This window comes from Microcebus murinus, chromosome X, assembly GCF_040939455.1.
Source record: "Microcebus murinus isolate Inina chromosome X, M.murinus_Inina_mat1.0, whole genome shotgun sequence".
Classification (NCBI taxonomy): domain Eukaryota; kingdom Metazoa; phylum Chordata; class Mammalia; order Primates; family Cheirogaleidae; genus Microcebus; species Microcebus murinus.
In genome coordinates this window covers 15,201,433-15,218,241 of record NC_134136.1, presented here as the reverse complement: position 1 = coordinate 15,218,241, position 16,809 = coordinate 15,201,433, and the positions used below count along the sequence as shown (strand labels likewise).

The window sequence follows — 16,809 nt, the reverse complement described above, 5'->3', positions numbered from 1 at the left end:
CAGATGATGTAAACTAATGGAAAAACATTCATGCTCATGGATTGGCAGAATAAACATTGTTAACATTGCCCCAAAGTGATTTACAGATTTAATGCAATCCCCATAAAAATACCAACGTCATTTTTTACAGAAAAATATAATCGCACACTTCGTTTGGAACCAGAAAAGACCATGAATAACCCAAGCAACCTTAAGCAAAAGGAACAAATCTGGAAGCATCATGTTACCAGAATTTAAGCTATACTAGCTATACTACAAGGCTATCATAATTAAAACAGCATGGTACTGGAGCAAAAATAAAGACATAGACCAATGGAACAGAACAGCGAACCCAGATATAAAGCCATCCACATATTGCCATCTGATCTTTGACAAAGTAGACAGCAATATACGCTGGGGAAAAGAATCCCTATTCAATAAATGGTGCTGGGAAAATTGAATAGCCACATGTAGAAGATTGAAACAAGATCCAAATCTCTCACCACACACAATAATTAATTCAAGAATTATAACTGATTTAAATCTAAGACATGAAACCACAGTAATTCTAGAAGAAAACATTGGAAAAACTCTTGTAGATATTGGCATAGACAAAGAATTTATGAAGAAGTCCTCAAGGGCAATCACAGCAACAACAAAAATAAATGGGACTTGATTAAGTTAAAAAGTTTATGCACAGCCAAGGAAACAATCAACAGAACAAATAGACAACCTACAGAATGGGAGAAAATATTTGCATGCTATACATCTGATAAAGGGCTAATAACCAGAATCTACAAGGAACTCAAGCAAATCAGTAAGAAAAAACCCCATTACAAAGTGGACAAAAGACATGAATAGAAGCTTTCCAAAAGAAGATAGACTAATGGCCAATAAACATATGAAAAAAATGCTCAACACCACTAATCATCAGAAAAATGCAAATAAAAACAACAATGAAATATCACCTAACCCCAGTAAGAATGGTTTTTATCAAAAAGTCCGCAAACAGTAGATGCTGGCATGGATGCAGATAGAGAGGAACATTTATACACTGTTTGTGGGACTGCAAACTAATGCAACCTTTATGGAAAACAATATGAGATTCCTTAAAGAACTAAAAGTAGATCTACCATTTGATTTAGCAATCCCACTACTGGGTATTTACTCAAAGGAAAAAAGTCATTTTATTAAAAAACACTGCTGCTAGAATGTTTATTGCAGCATAATTTACAAGATTTGCAAAGATTTGGAATCAACCCAGGTGCCCATAAATTCATGAATAAATTAATAAAATGTGGTATGTGTATATTATATGTACACCATGGACTATTACTCAGCTATAAAAAATAAATTAATACATTTTGCAACAATCTGGATGGAACTGTAAAGCATCCTCCTAAGTGAAGCATCACAAGAATGGAAAAACAAACACCACATGTACTCATTATTAAATTGGAACTAACCAATCAGCATTTATATACACAGATGGAAGTAAAACTCAATGGAAATCATGCAGATGGGAGGGCGGAGGAAGGAAGGTGTGAAATCATACCTTACAGGTACAATGTATACTATCTGGGTGATGGGCACACTTATAACGTTGACTCAAGCAGTACAAAAGGAATCCATGTAACCAAAACATTTGTAACCTCTTAATATTCTGAAATAAAATAAAAAATAAAAAACTTAAATAAAATAAAACAACCTACCATTTTTTCTAGCAGATTCTTCCACTGATTTATTTTCCATGCCAACATTACTAATAGCACTTTAACCTAATAGCCATCTATGTACACATATGAGGTAAAAAGGACAACAGACAAGATTTGTAGTCAGGAAACCTGTCTTGGAGTTGCAGCTATGTCACTGTGTGACTCCGTGTCATTTAATCTCTATGGAACTCATTACCTGTTTTGTAAATGAGGATTATAGTAATGTTTATCTCACAAGGCTGCTGTGAGGATAGAAATAAAAAAGTCATGTAGGAAGAATATTTTGTGAACTGAAAATCAGAATGTAATATTAGTTATTAGTATTGGTATTACCTTAATTAGTATTTGAAGGAATCTCAAGTGACTGTTTTTATAGCTTTATTTTAAATTTTGTGGCCTACGACTGTTACTTAGATAATGTTTAATCCTAAATAGCAAAGGCGCCTTAACAAAAAAAAGGAGAAATTCCTAATCGGCATTTCAATTCACATTTTATTTTTCTGAAATTCTATAGAAGTTTATAACCATTAATATTTTACTTTTCATTTCATAACTAGCTGTGTGAGTTTGTGTCACTAAACTTCCCTGGAACTCAGTTACATATTTTGTAAATGAAGGTTATAATAATAATTATTTCTTTTTAAATCCTTAGTCCCAATTAAACCAGTATCAAAAAGATGTTTCAAGAAGAGAAGGAAGTTGCAGTGACTTCCAATTTAAGCTTCATGAACTGACAAGCTTGCTGGAAGAGAAGGATTCCCTTATAAAGCGTCAGTCAGAGGTAAAAAATGAAGGGGTGGGGTGGAGAGGAATAATACAAATTAGTCCTGTAGGATAAATACTTTCTATGGACTAAAAAAGGGCACATTTCCAAGATTCACTTTATTACATGAAATAGAATATAAGTGCCTGTGAAGAAGTAGAAGGTATATATTTCAGAAGAAGCAATATCAAATTAAACCTAGAAATGGTAAAAAAAAATAAGTGCTATAGTACACTTAATATTTTAAGACATTGATTTTATACCTCATTATCAGTGAAACTCCCAAAAAGACTGTGATATTCTTAGTGAATTATAAGCTGCTTCATCAAAGTACTGTATTATATTTTACCCTGAATCTAAAGCATGTAGCCCAGGATCTGGCATGAAATAGGCACTGAAGGAATTACCAAAAATGATGGCTAATAAATTGTATTGCTGTTATTGAACAAGTGGTGCTTGTAGTAATTTTCAGTGATGGACTTTCTGTTAGGAATCTGTATCTGCTTCCATATTGAGGTTTCAATTCTTTTCTGCTATGGCTATCCTTTTCAAGCTGTTTAGGACAAAAATTTTCACATCTTCATCTTGAGAAACATGCCCATTCAATCTCAAATTATCCCCTACATATAGATACTCTATATCAGTTAGTGGGTTCCTGCCTAGGCATATAATATAACTTGTTAGGTACTGTGAAGCAACACTATATGATACTCAACAAGTGGGATTAGAACATTCTTACCTCAAGTATAAAAAATTAAGGAGGGATAATTATTGTTAGTAACTTTGATAAACTACCAAACATACCTCTTATCTCATGTTTCTACTTTCTGTCAAATGATTATGTTGTCTTTTATTTATAAGGAACTCTCAAAGTTGAGACAAGAAATATATTCATCTCATAACCAACCCTCAAGTGGTGGAAGGACTACTATTACTACTAAAAAGTAATGTATTTTTAAATGAAATTTGAATATCATTATGGTGATTATATAACCCAAGTTATTGCATATTTAATTGATTCATCTCTAGACAGAGATTTTTACTGGCTAGTCATTCTACTGAAGAATGAATATGCACAAAAGAACATCACTATTACAGTCAATAAAATCCTGTACCATACTTTCCCTGCATTTACAATATATTAAATACTGTGAAAGTGAAAAACAAATAATTAGTTGTTTAACCAACCACATTAGTTATAACACTTTCAGTTGCATGTGAGAGAGACAAACTTAAACTGGGAACTAGTTAATTCATTTAGTTGGCATTGCTTAGCATCCAGATGGATTTGTGTACTCAAAATATATCTTTATATATCTGTCCTTATATCTTGACTCTGTTCTTTCCTGTGTATATGTCATTCTTAATCAGGATCTCCCCTCATGGTAGTGATATGACTATAGCTTAAATTTCAGCAAATTAGTAAAAGTATAAAATAACTATGTAAATATGAATAGTTTTAGAAAAAGTCTATTTTTGATATTTCATATAAATGGAATCATATGTAGTGTTTTGTGACTAGATTCTTTCATTTTGCATAATGTTTTCAAGATGTACCCATGCTTTAGCATGTCAGGACTTCATTCCTTTTTGTTGCTAAATAATATCCTATTTTATATATATATACAACAGTTTATTCATTAGTTGATGGACATTTGGGTTCTTTTCAATTTGGGGTTATTATGAATAATGCTACTATGAACATTTATGTACAAATTTATATATGTATTCATTTCTTTTGAATATATATCTAGAAGTGGAATTTATGGGTCACCTGGTAATTCTATGTTTAACATTTTGAGGAACAGCCATACTGTTTTCCAAAGCAGCTGTACCATTGTATATTCCAACCAGCGGTGTATGAGAGTTCAAATTTCTCCCCATCCTCGCCACCACTTGTTATCATTCATCTCTTGGATTATAGTCATCTAGGTGGTGGGATGCTCTATCCAATTGTACTTTTGATTTGTATTTCCCTAATAACTAAGGTTGTTTAGCATTCTTTCTTGTGCTTATTGGCCATTTCATGTATCTTATTTGGAGAAATGTCTACTCAAAATTTTTTTCTATTAATATTTTTTAAATTGGATTATTTTTATTGTTGAATTGCAAGAGACCTTTATATATTCTTATACAAGTTCCTTATCAGAGATATGATTTGCAAATATTTCCTCCCACTCCATGGGTTATCTTTTCACTATCTTGATAGTACCATTTGGAGCATAAGTTTTTAATTTTGAAAAAGTCAAATTCATCTACTTTTTTTCTTTTCTTGCTGTGCTTTTGGTATCATATGTAAGCAACTATTGCCTAAGTCTAGGTCATAAATATTTAAACCCATGTTTACTTCTAAGAGTTTTATCATTTATCTATTATATGGAGATATATGATCTGTTTTGATTTATTTTTTATATGATGTGAAGTAGGGTCCAAATTCATTCTTGTGCAAAGGGATAGAGAGTTGTCCCAGCATCATTTGTAGAATGCACTATATTCTTTTCCCCATTGAATTGACTTGGCAACATTATCTATAATCAAATGGCCATTAATGTAAGAGCAAATTTCATAGACTGATAATTTTATTCCATTAAACTATTTGCCTATCCTTATGCCAGTGCCACACTATCTTGATTACAATAGCTTTTTAGTAAGTTTTGAAATCAGGAGTAGGAGTTTTTCAAACTGTCCATCTTTTCCATGATTGTTTTGGCTATGTTTGGTCCCTTGCTTTTCCATATGAATTTTAGGATGAATTTGTCAATTTCTGCAGAAAATCCTTTTGGAATTTTTATAGGAATGTTATTGAATATGCAGAACACTTTGAGTAGTATTACCATGTTAACAATATTAAGTCTTCTGACCCATTAGCATGGCATCCCTTTTCATTTAGATCCTCTTTAATTTCTTAAAACAATATTTTGAAGTTTTTATTGCATGTTTTATACTTCTTTTATAGATTTATTGATACATATTATATTTTGATGCTATTGTAAGTAGAATTGTTTTATTTTCGTTTTCAGATTGCTCATTACAAATGTCTAGGATTACAACTGATTTTTTTTGTATTGACCTTGCATTCTTTAACCTTGATGCACTCATCTATTCGATTTAATCGTTTTTTAATTGGATTTCCTTAAAATTTCAATATACAAGATCTTGTCATTTGCAAATAGAGATAGTTTGACATCTTCATTTCCAATTTGGATGCATTTTCTTTCTTTTTCTTTCCTAATTGCCCTACAACCTCCAGTAAAATGTGAAATAGAAGTGGCAAGAGTAGATATTCTTGTCATTTTCCTGATCTTAGAGGCAAACATTTACTCTTTAACCTTTAAATATGATGCTAGCTGTGAATTTTTCATAGATATCTTTATCAAGTTGAGGAAGTTTCCATCTATTCTTAGTTTATAGATGTTTCTTTTTTTAACTCATGAAAGTGTGCTGGAAGTTGTCAAATGCTTTTTCTATGCCTATTGAGATATCATAAAGTTTTTGTCCATTATTCTATTAATATGGCATATTACATTAAATGGTTTTCAAATGTTACAACGACATTGCACCCTTGGGATAAAGCCCACTTGCTCATGCTATATAATTATTTGTATATGTTACTGGATTTATTTTGTTAACATTTTGTTGAGAATTTTTCTTTCTATATTCATAAGTGATATTGATCTGTAGCTTTCTTTTCTTGTTGTATTTTTTGGTTTTGGTATTGGGGTAAAACTAGCCTCATAGAACAAGCTGGGAAGTGGTCCTTCCTTTTCTACTCATTGGAATACATTATGATGATTAATATTAATTTTTCTTTAAATTATTGATGGAATGCTCTTGTTGGAGCTATTTGGGCTGTCCTTCATAGGATTTTTTTTTAATTACTAATTGAAACTCTTTTTTTGTCATAGGTCTATACATATTTTCTATTTGTTCTTAAGATGGTTTGGTAATTTGTGTCTTCCTAAGAATTTGTTCACTTTATCCAAGTTATCTATTTACTGATTTTTATTTCTGTAATTATATACCTTTTCTTCTCTGATTTCTTATTTTAGCAATTTGAGTCCCTTTTTTCTCTCTCTCTTTTTCTTTTTCTTTTTTTTTGGGGGGGGCGGCCAATCTAGATGAAGGTTTGCCAGTTTTGCTAACTTTTTTAAAACCCAATTTTGGTTTCAGCGATTTTTTTCTATTGTTTTCTATTCTCTATTTCATTTATTTCCTCTCTAATCTTTATTATTTCATTTTCTTCTTGTCGTTTGGGCTTAGCTTGCTCTTCTTCTTTTTGTTGCTTAAGATGGAAGTCTAGGTTGTTGATTTGAAATTGTTCTTCTTTTATAAGTAAAGGTTTACAGCTATAAATTTCCCTCTGAGCACTGCTTTCACTGTATCTCATAAATTCTAGTCTGTTATGTTTTCAACTGCAGCCATCTCAAAGTATTTTCTGATTTCTCTTATTCTTTCTTCTTTGACCCATTCATTATTTAGGAATGATACCTTATGCATTTTTGAATTTTCCAAATTCCCTGTTGCTATTTGATATTTATTTCTAACTTTATTCCACTGTAGTCAGCAAACATACTTTGTATGATTTTCAGTCTTCTTAAAGTTATTGAATCTTTTTCTTGTTCTATAGCCTATGGTCTATTTTAGAGAATGTTCCATGTGTACTTGAGAAGAATATGTATTCAGCTATTATTAGGTAGAGATTTCTATAGATGTCTGTTAGGTCTAGATGATTTATACTGTTTTTTTTATTTTAGCATATTAAGGGGGTACAAATGTTTAGGTTACATATATTGCCCTTGCCCCACCCAAGTCATAGCTTCAAGTGCATCCATCCCCCAGATGCTGTGCAACGCACCCATTAGGTGTGAATATACCCATCTCCTTATCCCCTTATCCCCCTTCCCACCTGCCTGACACCTGATGAATGTTGCTGCTATATGTGCACATAAGTGCTAATCAGTTAATATTAATTTGATGGTGAGTACATGTTTTGCTTGCTTTTCCATTCTTGTGACACTTCACTTGGTAGAATGGGCTCCAGCTCTATCAAGGATAATACAAGAAGTGCTAGATCACCATTGTTTTTTGTGGCTGAGTAGAACTTCATAGTATATATATATGGTATATTATTAATCAACTTATGTATTGATGGGTACTTGAGTTGTTTTCACATCTTTGCAATTGTGAATTGTGCTTCATTCATTTTTATTCTTTTTAAATTTTTTCTTTTGACTTTGTATTTTCTAATAACTTGTCTTCTAACTCACTAATTCCTTCTTTTGCTTGATCAATTATTCTTTTGAGAGACTCTGATACAATTCTCACTTTTTCAATTGATTTTTTTAGCTCCAGAATTTCCACTTGATTTTTTAAATTATTTCAAACTCTTTGTTAAATTTCTCTGATAGGCTTCTGAATTCCTTCTCTGTGTTGTCTTGAAGTTAATTGAGCTTCTTAAGGACAGCTATCTCCATCACTCTGGGATTGTTCACTGGTACCTTATTTAGTTCATTTGGTGAGGTCATGTTTTCCTGGGTGTTCTTAATGCTTGTGAATGTTCATCAATGTCTGGGCATTTAAGAGTTGAGTATTTATTTTAATTTTTGCAGTCTGGGCTTCTTTGAATCTGTCTTTTTTAAGAAGCTTTCCAAATATTCAAAGGGGATTGAGCTTTGTGATCTAAGTTTTTGGACACTGCAGCTGTATCAGTGCTGGGGGCATCCCAAACCCCGTAATGCTGTGACTCTTGCAGACTACTGCCTTGGTGGACTTGGGTAAAATACAGAATAATTCCCTGGATTACCAGTCAAAATCTCTCACTCTCTTCCCTCACTCTCTATGCTAGGCTGCTAGAGTTGGGGAAGGAGCGATATGGGCACTCCCTCATTGCCATTGCAGCTACATGTGCCAGCTGACATCTGAGGCCAGCCCAGTCTCACCCAAAGCCTGTGGTGACTATTGCCGGGCTGCCTCTGATGTTTATTCAAAGCTCCAGGGCTTTTTCATCAACAGGTGGTGAATCTTTCTTCCCTCTTGGCAGCATGTTTCCCTCTAGGCCAGGGTGAGTCTAGAAATACCATCTAGGAACTAAGGCCTGGAATTAGGGACTCAATGAGTCTGCTTGGTACTTTATGTCACTGTGCCTGAGCTAGTACCCAAGTTGCAAAACAAAGTACTCTGAACTCTTCTCTTTCCTTTCCACAAGTGGAAGAAGGGTTTCCCTGAGCTATATTGTCTAGAGTTGGGGTAGGGTTGACACAGGCACTGGTTTGGCTGCAGCTCCTGGTGTCTCGCTGGGTCATGTGCACCCCATATCCTCTGGGTCTGAGCCAACACAGTCACTGGAATTGCCCAAGGACTGCATTCTTTGTGGTCTGACTGCCTTATGAATTTATTCCAGCCCCTAGGCCACTTTTAGTCAGCTGGTGGTGAGACTAGATGGAACTCAGGTTTTGGGGTGGAGGATTTCCTTCTAGCCAGGCTGGTCTAAATGATCCCTCCTTGGGCACCTGCAGAATTTTGCCCTGTGCTGTGTTCCCCTGTGATGGGGCAGCTTTGAGTTACAATGCAAAGTCCCACAATCACTTCACTCTCCCTCCCCTGGGCACACAGATTCTCTCTCCACTCAGTGCCCTGGCACGACACTACTGGGACATGAGGGAGGGGTGGCATAGACAATGCAAAGCTATCTTTTGTGCCCTTTCAGTGGCTCTTTCCTTGGTATAATATGAAAACCAGGTCCTGTGATTGCTCATCTAATTTTTAGTTCTTCTGTAGGTGCTTCCTTGCATGGATAGTTGTTGAATTTGGTGTTTATGCAGAGGTGTTTCTGGAGGTTTCTATTTGGCCATCTTACTCCATGTGTTGCTCCCTCTTTTAGTTCTTGAGCATATTTATTGTAACTTCTTTGAAGTCTTTGTCTTCCAATTCTACCATCTGGCCCTCTTTAAAAGTAGTATGTGTTGTCTACCTTATCCTCTTTATGTGGTACTATTTCTTCTTTCTTTGCATGTCTTAATTTTTTGTTGAAAACTAGACATTTTAGATAATACATTGTAGCAACTTGGAATATTGATCCCTGTCTCCACACTCTCACCCCTTGCTAGGGGTTGTTTGCTTGGTTGTTTGTTTAGTGATTTAGCTACACTAATTCTTCAAAGCCTTTTTTTCCGCAAAGTGTGCAGCTTCTGATGTCCCTGCTTCAGATATTTTCTTTTTTTTTTTTTTTACTTCTAATCTAACTACCTATATGGTACCCTGCATTGGTATAAGATGCTTATTATTGAAAAGATGTGCTTATGCCACCTTAGCTAGTTAGATTTTTACACTTTGGATATGTGTGTGGCATGGAGGCTGCTATCACAGTTAGGGGATTTACACTTTTTGTTCCACATTCACCCAGAGAAGTAGTGACTGGAGCTCCCTTTCTGATTGCACATGAGAGAGTGCAGCCTTGAGCATGAACACAGTTATCCAGACTGCTAGGTATGAACCTGGTTTTACTTTTAGTCTGGTTCCTAAGAATTGTCCCTGTGTCAGAATAGCCTATTGTCCAATGATTGATTGGTCAGAGTTTGCATTTAGGCCCCTTTGCCATTGAGTCATCTGCCCTGTGTTGACGGTCTGTCCAGCTTGTGGAGTGCTTTCATGTCTTCCCCATATCCTGCTCTGATTGCTCCTGAGTAGCTGTCGTCTAGTACATATGCACAGCCTTTTCGAGTCCCATAGATAACTTTGATCCCAGGATGGCTCTTCTTAGCCTTCTCTTTCCCTATTTCTCTATTAAACTTCAGGCTGTTCTATCATTTGCTTATATCCTAGACTCCCTGCCTCCTCTTAATTGCTCTCTACCAAGATCACCATTGTTTTTGATAACATTCTTAGACATGGATTTCTACCCTATATTTCTCAAATGAGGTCAGTCTCATCACACAGAGCTGTGGAGTTTTTGCCCTTATAGCCTGCCGTTCATGGTGGGCAGAATCCCTATGGCACTGCACATGAACTGGAGCAGAGTGACATCCCTGTTCTACCAGTGAACATTGGGGGAAGGTGGAAGCCCTTCATCTTCTCAGCTTGCCCCTCTCATCATGCAACCTTTGACCAAAAAGCATGTTGGGGTAGGGATGATCAAGGACTGAATGTTCTCAGCCTGCCATGTCTGGAATAGTTTCCATCTTATAAGTGGGAGCAGGGGAGAGGAAAAGAGCACAAGATATTCAGCCACTTTTGCCTGCAACATGAGGCTGGGAATGGGAGGCAGTTGCATGGGAAACAAGAAGCTGCAGGGATGGGAGAGAGGGGGCCACTGTCTTCTTAGCTGTTCGGTCCCAGAGTAGAACTTGTATAACATGAAGTTAGGGAAGGAGTTAAAGGAGAAAATCATGGCCCAGTCATCATAGACTCTCAATGTTCTTAACAAGGTTTCATAGATTTTCTTGCATGTTTTTCTATTTGCTGTCTTCCCTTAAGATGAGTCCAGGGACTTTAAATGACTGATTTTTTAAATTATAACTTTCATAGTTAAATCATTTTTTATTGTGGAGGGGATCTGTCAAACTCCTTACTCCTCCATTCTGGAAGTTTCATCTTGCTATTATCATTTTGCTATTTGCTTTCTATTCATCCACATTTGCTTTGCTCACTTTTACCCTCTTCTTTTCTTCTTTTGGATTGTTTTTTCATGGTTACATTTTACCTATTTTATTGGTTAATTAGATATACTTCTTTTTTATGATTACCCTAGAGTTTACAGTATTCTTCTTTCTTTAACTCATCACTGTCTACCATCATATACCCATCACATGTAGCATAATAATTTTTATGATACTGAACTTCCATTTCCCCTTCGTGATCTTATTGCTATTTTTGTTATATATTTACTTTTATATATAAGCCCCAAATGCATTGTTGTTTTTTATTTCAACAATTATCTTTTAAATAAATATTAACAACAAGAAAAACAATGTTGTAAATTTACCCACATATTTAACTTTTCTGGTGCTATTGATTCCTTTGCTTAGATCCACATTTCTAGCTTGTGTCATTTTCCCTCTGTCTAAAGGACTTCTTTAATATTTCTTATCATGTTGCCCTTCTGGTGAAGACTTCTTTTGGATTTTTGTTTCTGTAAACAGTCTTTATCTTGTCTTCATTATTCAAAGATATGTGTGTTGGGTATAGACTAGTAAGCTGATAGTTTTTTTTAAAAAGTATTTTAAAGGTGTCGCTTCACTGTCTTCTGACTTTCATTGTGCCTAAGAAGTTTTCTGTTGGTCTTATGATTTTTCTTCTTTGAATAATGTTCTTTTTTCTTTGGCTGTTTTTAAGATTATCTACCACAGGTTTTCAGCAATTTGATAATGATGTGCCTCTCTGTATTTTTCTTCATGTTTCTTCGCCTTGAGGTTTACTGATCTTCTTGCATATGTATTTATAGTTTTTCATCAAATTTGGAAATGATTTTGTTGTTATGCCTTCAATTATTTTTTGCCTTCTACCAATCCTGTACAACCTCAACTTTACATACATATAGACACTTGATATTTTCCACAGATAACGCATGCTGTATACAGTTTTTGTCTTCTTCCTCATGTTTTATTTTGGACTTTTTGATGTCTTCAAATGTACTAGTATTTTCCTCTACAGTGTCTAATCTGCTGTTGATCCCATCTAAATGTATTTTTCATCTTTAGAAGTCCAAGGTGGATCTTTTTCATATTCGACATTTCTGTTCATTGTGCTTATGATTTTCTCTAACTTCTTGAATATACATTGTATATTTTGTATGTTTCGAATAGATGTATCTTTGCCTACTCATTTTTTATCAGTGTTGTTTCTTCATCTGTTTCTATAATATGAATTCATTTTTCTCTTCGTTATTAGTCATATCTTCTTGCTTCATTACATGACTAATTTTTATATTGAATGTCATATATATCTTGTGATTTTACATTGTTGAAGTCTAGATTTTTTTTGATATTGCTTAAAATATTTGGGGTTTTGTTCTGGGATGAAATCAAGTTACTTGGAAACAATTTAATACATTTAAGCTTTGCTTTTAAACTCTGTCAGAACAAACTGTAGTCTAAGGCTAATTTCATCCTGCCACTAAGGCAACACTCTCCTGTGGTAGCTATCTGATGACCCCTATATTTGGAAATCTTTCCACCTTGTTATGGAACACAAAATACCACCATCCCTATGTGAGCTCCAAGGATTGCCAGACTGCTCCTTTCCAGTAGTTCTTTCCTCAGTCTTGGTAGCTTCCTCACTGAGTACACTGATCAGTACTCACCCAGACTCCTGAAGAAGCCTCTGCAGATCTCCTGACCTCTCTTCATCTTTGTAGCTCTCTCCTATCCGGTATTCTGCCCCACAAATTCTAACTTCCGTGGCCTACATTTACTCTAAACTCTGTCACCTCAACTTGGTGAAACTGCTAGAATCTCTTCAGCTTCCCTTTACCTATCCTATGGCCAAGAAAATCTCTTCAGGCAGTGAGCTACACACTTGTAGAGCTTCTATCATTTGTTTTCCTTCTCTGGGATCACTTTCCTGTGTTGCCAGTGGTTCATTATGGCCAGAAGCAGAAGTCCCTTCCCTTTATTCTCTTGCAAATAATGATAGTAAATCTTTGTCTATTGAAAGGGGTTTTTCTTTTTAGAAACAGTTAAAAGTCATTGAGAGCCAAATTGGCTGAATAAGGGCAATTAAACTAGGAGCAACTAAAAATGAATAAGTTATTTTATCAAGCAGCCTATAAACTAACTCTTTTCTTGTGTATAGATATAGGACACAGTATCCAATCCTAGGTCTCCTGTATGATGACTATGAATATATACCACCAGGTAGTGACACACAGACTATTGTAATTGAGAAAACAGAAGACAAATGGACTTGTGTAAGTTCACTTGGGCATTTCTAGCCCTATTTTGACTATTTTTTAACAGCTTTTAAAAATTAAGATAAAATATCAAATAAATTAAAAACCTTGAGTATTTTTTTTCTCAACTTTCAATGTTTCCATTATTAATATACAGTGGGAATTAAGAAACTTCGGAAAGATTCATACATGAGGTAATATAATTGATTAGTTAAGCTATAATAAGATAGATAGGATTTTTACTCTAAAGAGAAAGAAGAATAATGTTTGAAATATGCTAATTTTAGTTATTTCCTTGTATATCTCAGGAGTTATTGAACTGATTCCATTCAAATTTTTTTTAAAAAAAAGTTTCCTTTTTTCTAAAGCAGGTAGCAAACATTTTATACAATTATGAAGGGAAGTGGAGGATGGAGAAGAGGCATGTTTTAATACAATTTGTCTTACAATCTTGAATGTAGTACTTATTCCTGTAGATTATATTTTTTTAGGATTTTTGAAAGAAGATAAGAGGTGTTTCCCATTAGATTGTAAGATAGATAACTATTCCACAGTTATAGTGAAGCTGCTGAAGAGTATTTTAAACATCATGTACTCTAATATCTACTCTACCTTCTACAACATCCTCCAAGATGACCAGGTGGCATGGACCTTAGCATCTTTCTAAATGGTCCAATCCATTGCTAAGGGGACTGATTATTAAAACTCTCTTCTTATAAAGGATTGAAAACTACTTCCCTAAAACTTTTACTGATTGATATATTAACCTTTAAAATAGTGATCATCAAACAGGGGAGACACAGTTGTCCCTCAGTATCCATAAGATGGGTTCTAAGATCCCTCATGGTTATAAATACCTGCAGATACTCAAGTCCTTTATATAAAATGGCATAGCATTTGCATATAACCTATGAACATCCTCTCATATAATTTGAACCATCTCTGGGTTATTAAAAATACCTGACACAACGTAAATGCTATATATATAGTTGTTATACTGTATTGTTTAGGGAATAATAAGAAAATAAGTCTGTACATGTTCAGTAAAGACACAATTCTTTCCTCGAATAATTTTAATCTGTGGGTGGTTGAGTCTTTGTCCATTGATAAAGTGTGGAACACATGGATATGAAGAGCTGATTAATATACATCCCCTAGCACAGTTGTTCTCTCACTTTTGCTCCTTAAGGGACATTTAGCACTGCTGGGAGAAATTTTTGGTTTTCATAAGCAGGTGTGTGGGTATTATTGTCATCTAGTGTGGAGAGGCCAAGGATGCTGCTAAACAAACTACATTGTGCAGGACAGTCCCCCCCAAACAAAGAATCATCTAGCCCCAAATGTTAATACTGCTGACGTTTTGAGAAACCCTTCTAACAGAACAGAATGCTCGTGAGTTTTTTTTTCATAATTATTTACTCCTGCACTACTGCAAGAAATTCTAATAGTAAGCCACTGATAGTGGTCATAGAAATGTATGATTTCCTTCAGGTGCAATGGACAGAAAAAAAGGTTGAGAATCCCAGCTCTCAAATCATACAGAACTGACTTAAAACATTGTGAAATGGACAACTGTTGATTTTTTTTTAAAAAAAATTCCCCACTTATCAATCTGCTTAGCTACTAAAAATAGGCAAAACTAACTCTATTTATTAAAGTCAAGAAGTGACTATCATTGAGGGGTTGATACTGAATGCAAGGGAGCATGAGGAGGGATTCTAGGATTACTAATAATGTGCTGTTTCTTTATCTGGATGATAGTTGCATATGCACATTTAGTTTGGGAAAATTCATTTAGCTGAATGGTTATAATATGTCCACTTTTTCTACATGTTTATTATATTTCAATAAAAGTCTTACATGCTTAAGTATACTGTGATGAGCAATAGATAAATATACAAATATCAACCAAGTATTCTGTAGAACATTTTGAAGAAATTTTAAAATACACTTTAGATGTATAGTTAATAAAATTAAGCATCTATTGAATAACTCACTTTAAAATATACCCATAATAATTAAAAATTAAATATTAAAAAATCTTTTGGTAAAACAAGCTCAAATATTTTAGGAAACAAAATTTCAGAAAGTTTTTAGCTCTGAAGGCCTTCTTTAATTACAACCAAGACAACCTTATCTTGTAAATAAGGTTATCATCAACTGAAGCAATGTTTAGTAATGCCAAAATGAAAATAACTGCATAATTTGAGCTTTGATTTATGCTGTTTTTCTTAGATCACTAATTAGTTTAAAATTACTTATTACTAATTACTGGCCAATAAAGGATACTTGATGGCCAAGAACCAGATGAGCAGCAAGAGAAAGTCAGCATAGGATTTAAAATTTGTCCCTCAGAGATAATTTGATAATGAAAGTTAAAACTGACAATCAATTGCTACTACTGACCACCTGTGCCCCAGAAGTGGCAACAGTGTGAGTACTTGTCAAAGAGTCTATAGAATTGTAGACATTACTTCTCTATTCATTAAAACTGTGCAGCAATAAACATCAAACTTGATATCTGAAAGGATGATAGACACTGATAGGAAGTTCAAACTAATTTAAGTTCACAGATGATAGATCTATATTTCTGAACAGAGACATCTGGGCATATTTAACCTCTAAATATGTCAGTAAGGAGGAAATCTACTCAACCTTCTTTCCCTTCTACTTAAAGTCATTTGAAATATCTACTTTGACTAAAATCAGATAAATTATTGTTTCATTGAATATACTCATAAAAGAATACCACAAAAGTGCAATACATGTCCTTTGGTTTTATACATATCAATTTAAATAATTTTCCATAACTGTGTACATACAATGTCTTAAACTAATTATGAACCATTTGTAAGATAACTTTTTTTCTCTTTTCTTTTCTTTTCTAGCCATGAATGAATCCACTTTAACGTATACAACTCAAAGGAGGTTTTGTGTGTCTACATTAGTACTTTGCTATTTTTCTATCACTAAAGGCCAATCAAAATTTGAACCATGCTACTACCTAATGAACCTAATGAAATGAATTAGTTCTGCAAATGAGTTTCTACAGCCATTTGTGAAACCTGAATCATTTCTATAACATCTATGTATTCAGTGTAACAACATAAAAACTGAAAGAGGGACCTGCTTGTTTAAACTTTGATTGTGGACACTGTAAAACATAACCTGTTTTTTTTCAGATAGGCTGTTTCTTAGATACCGAACTAATTTGTTGGGGTAAAGATTTTACAAGTTATTCCATTAGAAGATTTCTCTGATGTTAGATGAACAGTTCAGCTGTAAGATTAGGTGTTTTCTTCTTCTTCTTCTTCTTTTTTTTTTTTTACAGAAAGAGGCCAAAGACAACTGAACTTCAAAAAAATAATTTAGTGCATGATATATTGTCTGTATTTGCTTTTCTTACATTAAGCCTTGTGACTAAAAGATATGCTTTATTACATGCTATTACACCTCTTGGAAACATA

At 34.1% G+C, this 16,809-nt stretch overlaps 1 protein-coding gene across 2 annotated transcripts in view; it reads left to right on the top strand.

The window, feature by feature from the left end:
• Nucleotides 1-16,320, top strand: part of POF1B (POF1B actin binding protein) — a 76,137-nt gene extending 59,817 nt beyond the window's left edge. The window contains exons 14-17 of one of the 2 annotated variants that reach the window (XM_012790090.2): nucleotides 2,347-2,475; nucleotides 3,319-3,401; nucleotides 13,246-13,360; nucleotides 16,231-16,320. In XM_012790090.2, coding sequence (XP_012645544.2) covers nucleotides 2,347-2,475; nucleotides 3,319-3,401; nucleotides 13,246-13,360; nucleotides 16,231-16,236 — 333 coding nt within the window. In that variant the 3' untranslated portion in view covers nucleotides 16,237-16,320. Of the gene's footprint in view, nucleotides 1-2,346; nucleotides 2,476-3,318; nucleotides 3,402-13,245; nucleotides 13,385-16,230 lie in introns of those variants that run through there. The other variant, XM_012790089.2, reaches the window with a different exon arrangement.
• The last annotated feature ends 489 nt before the right edge of the window (nucleotides 16,321-16,809 follow it).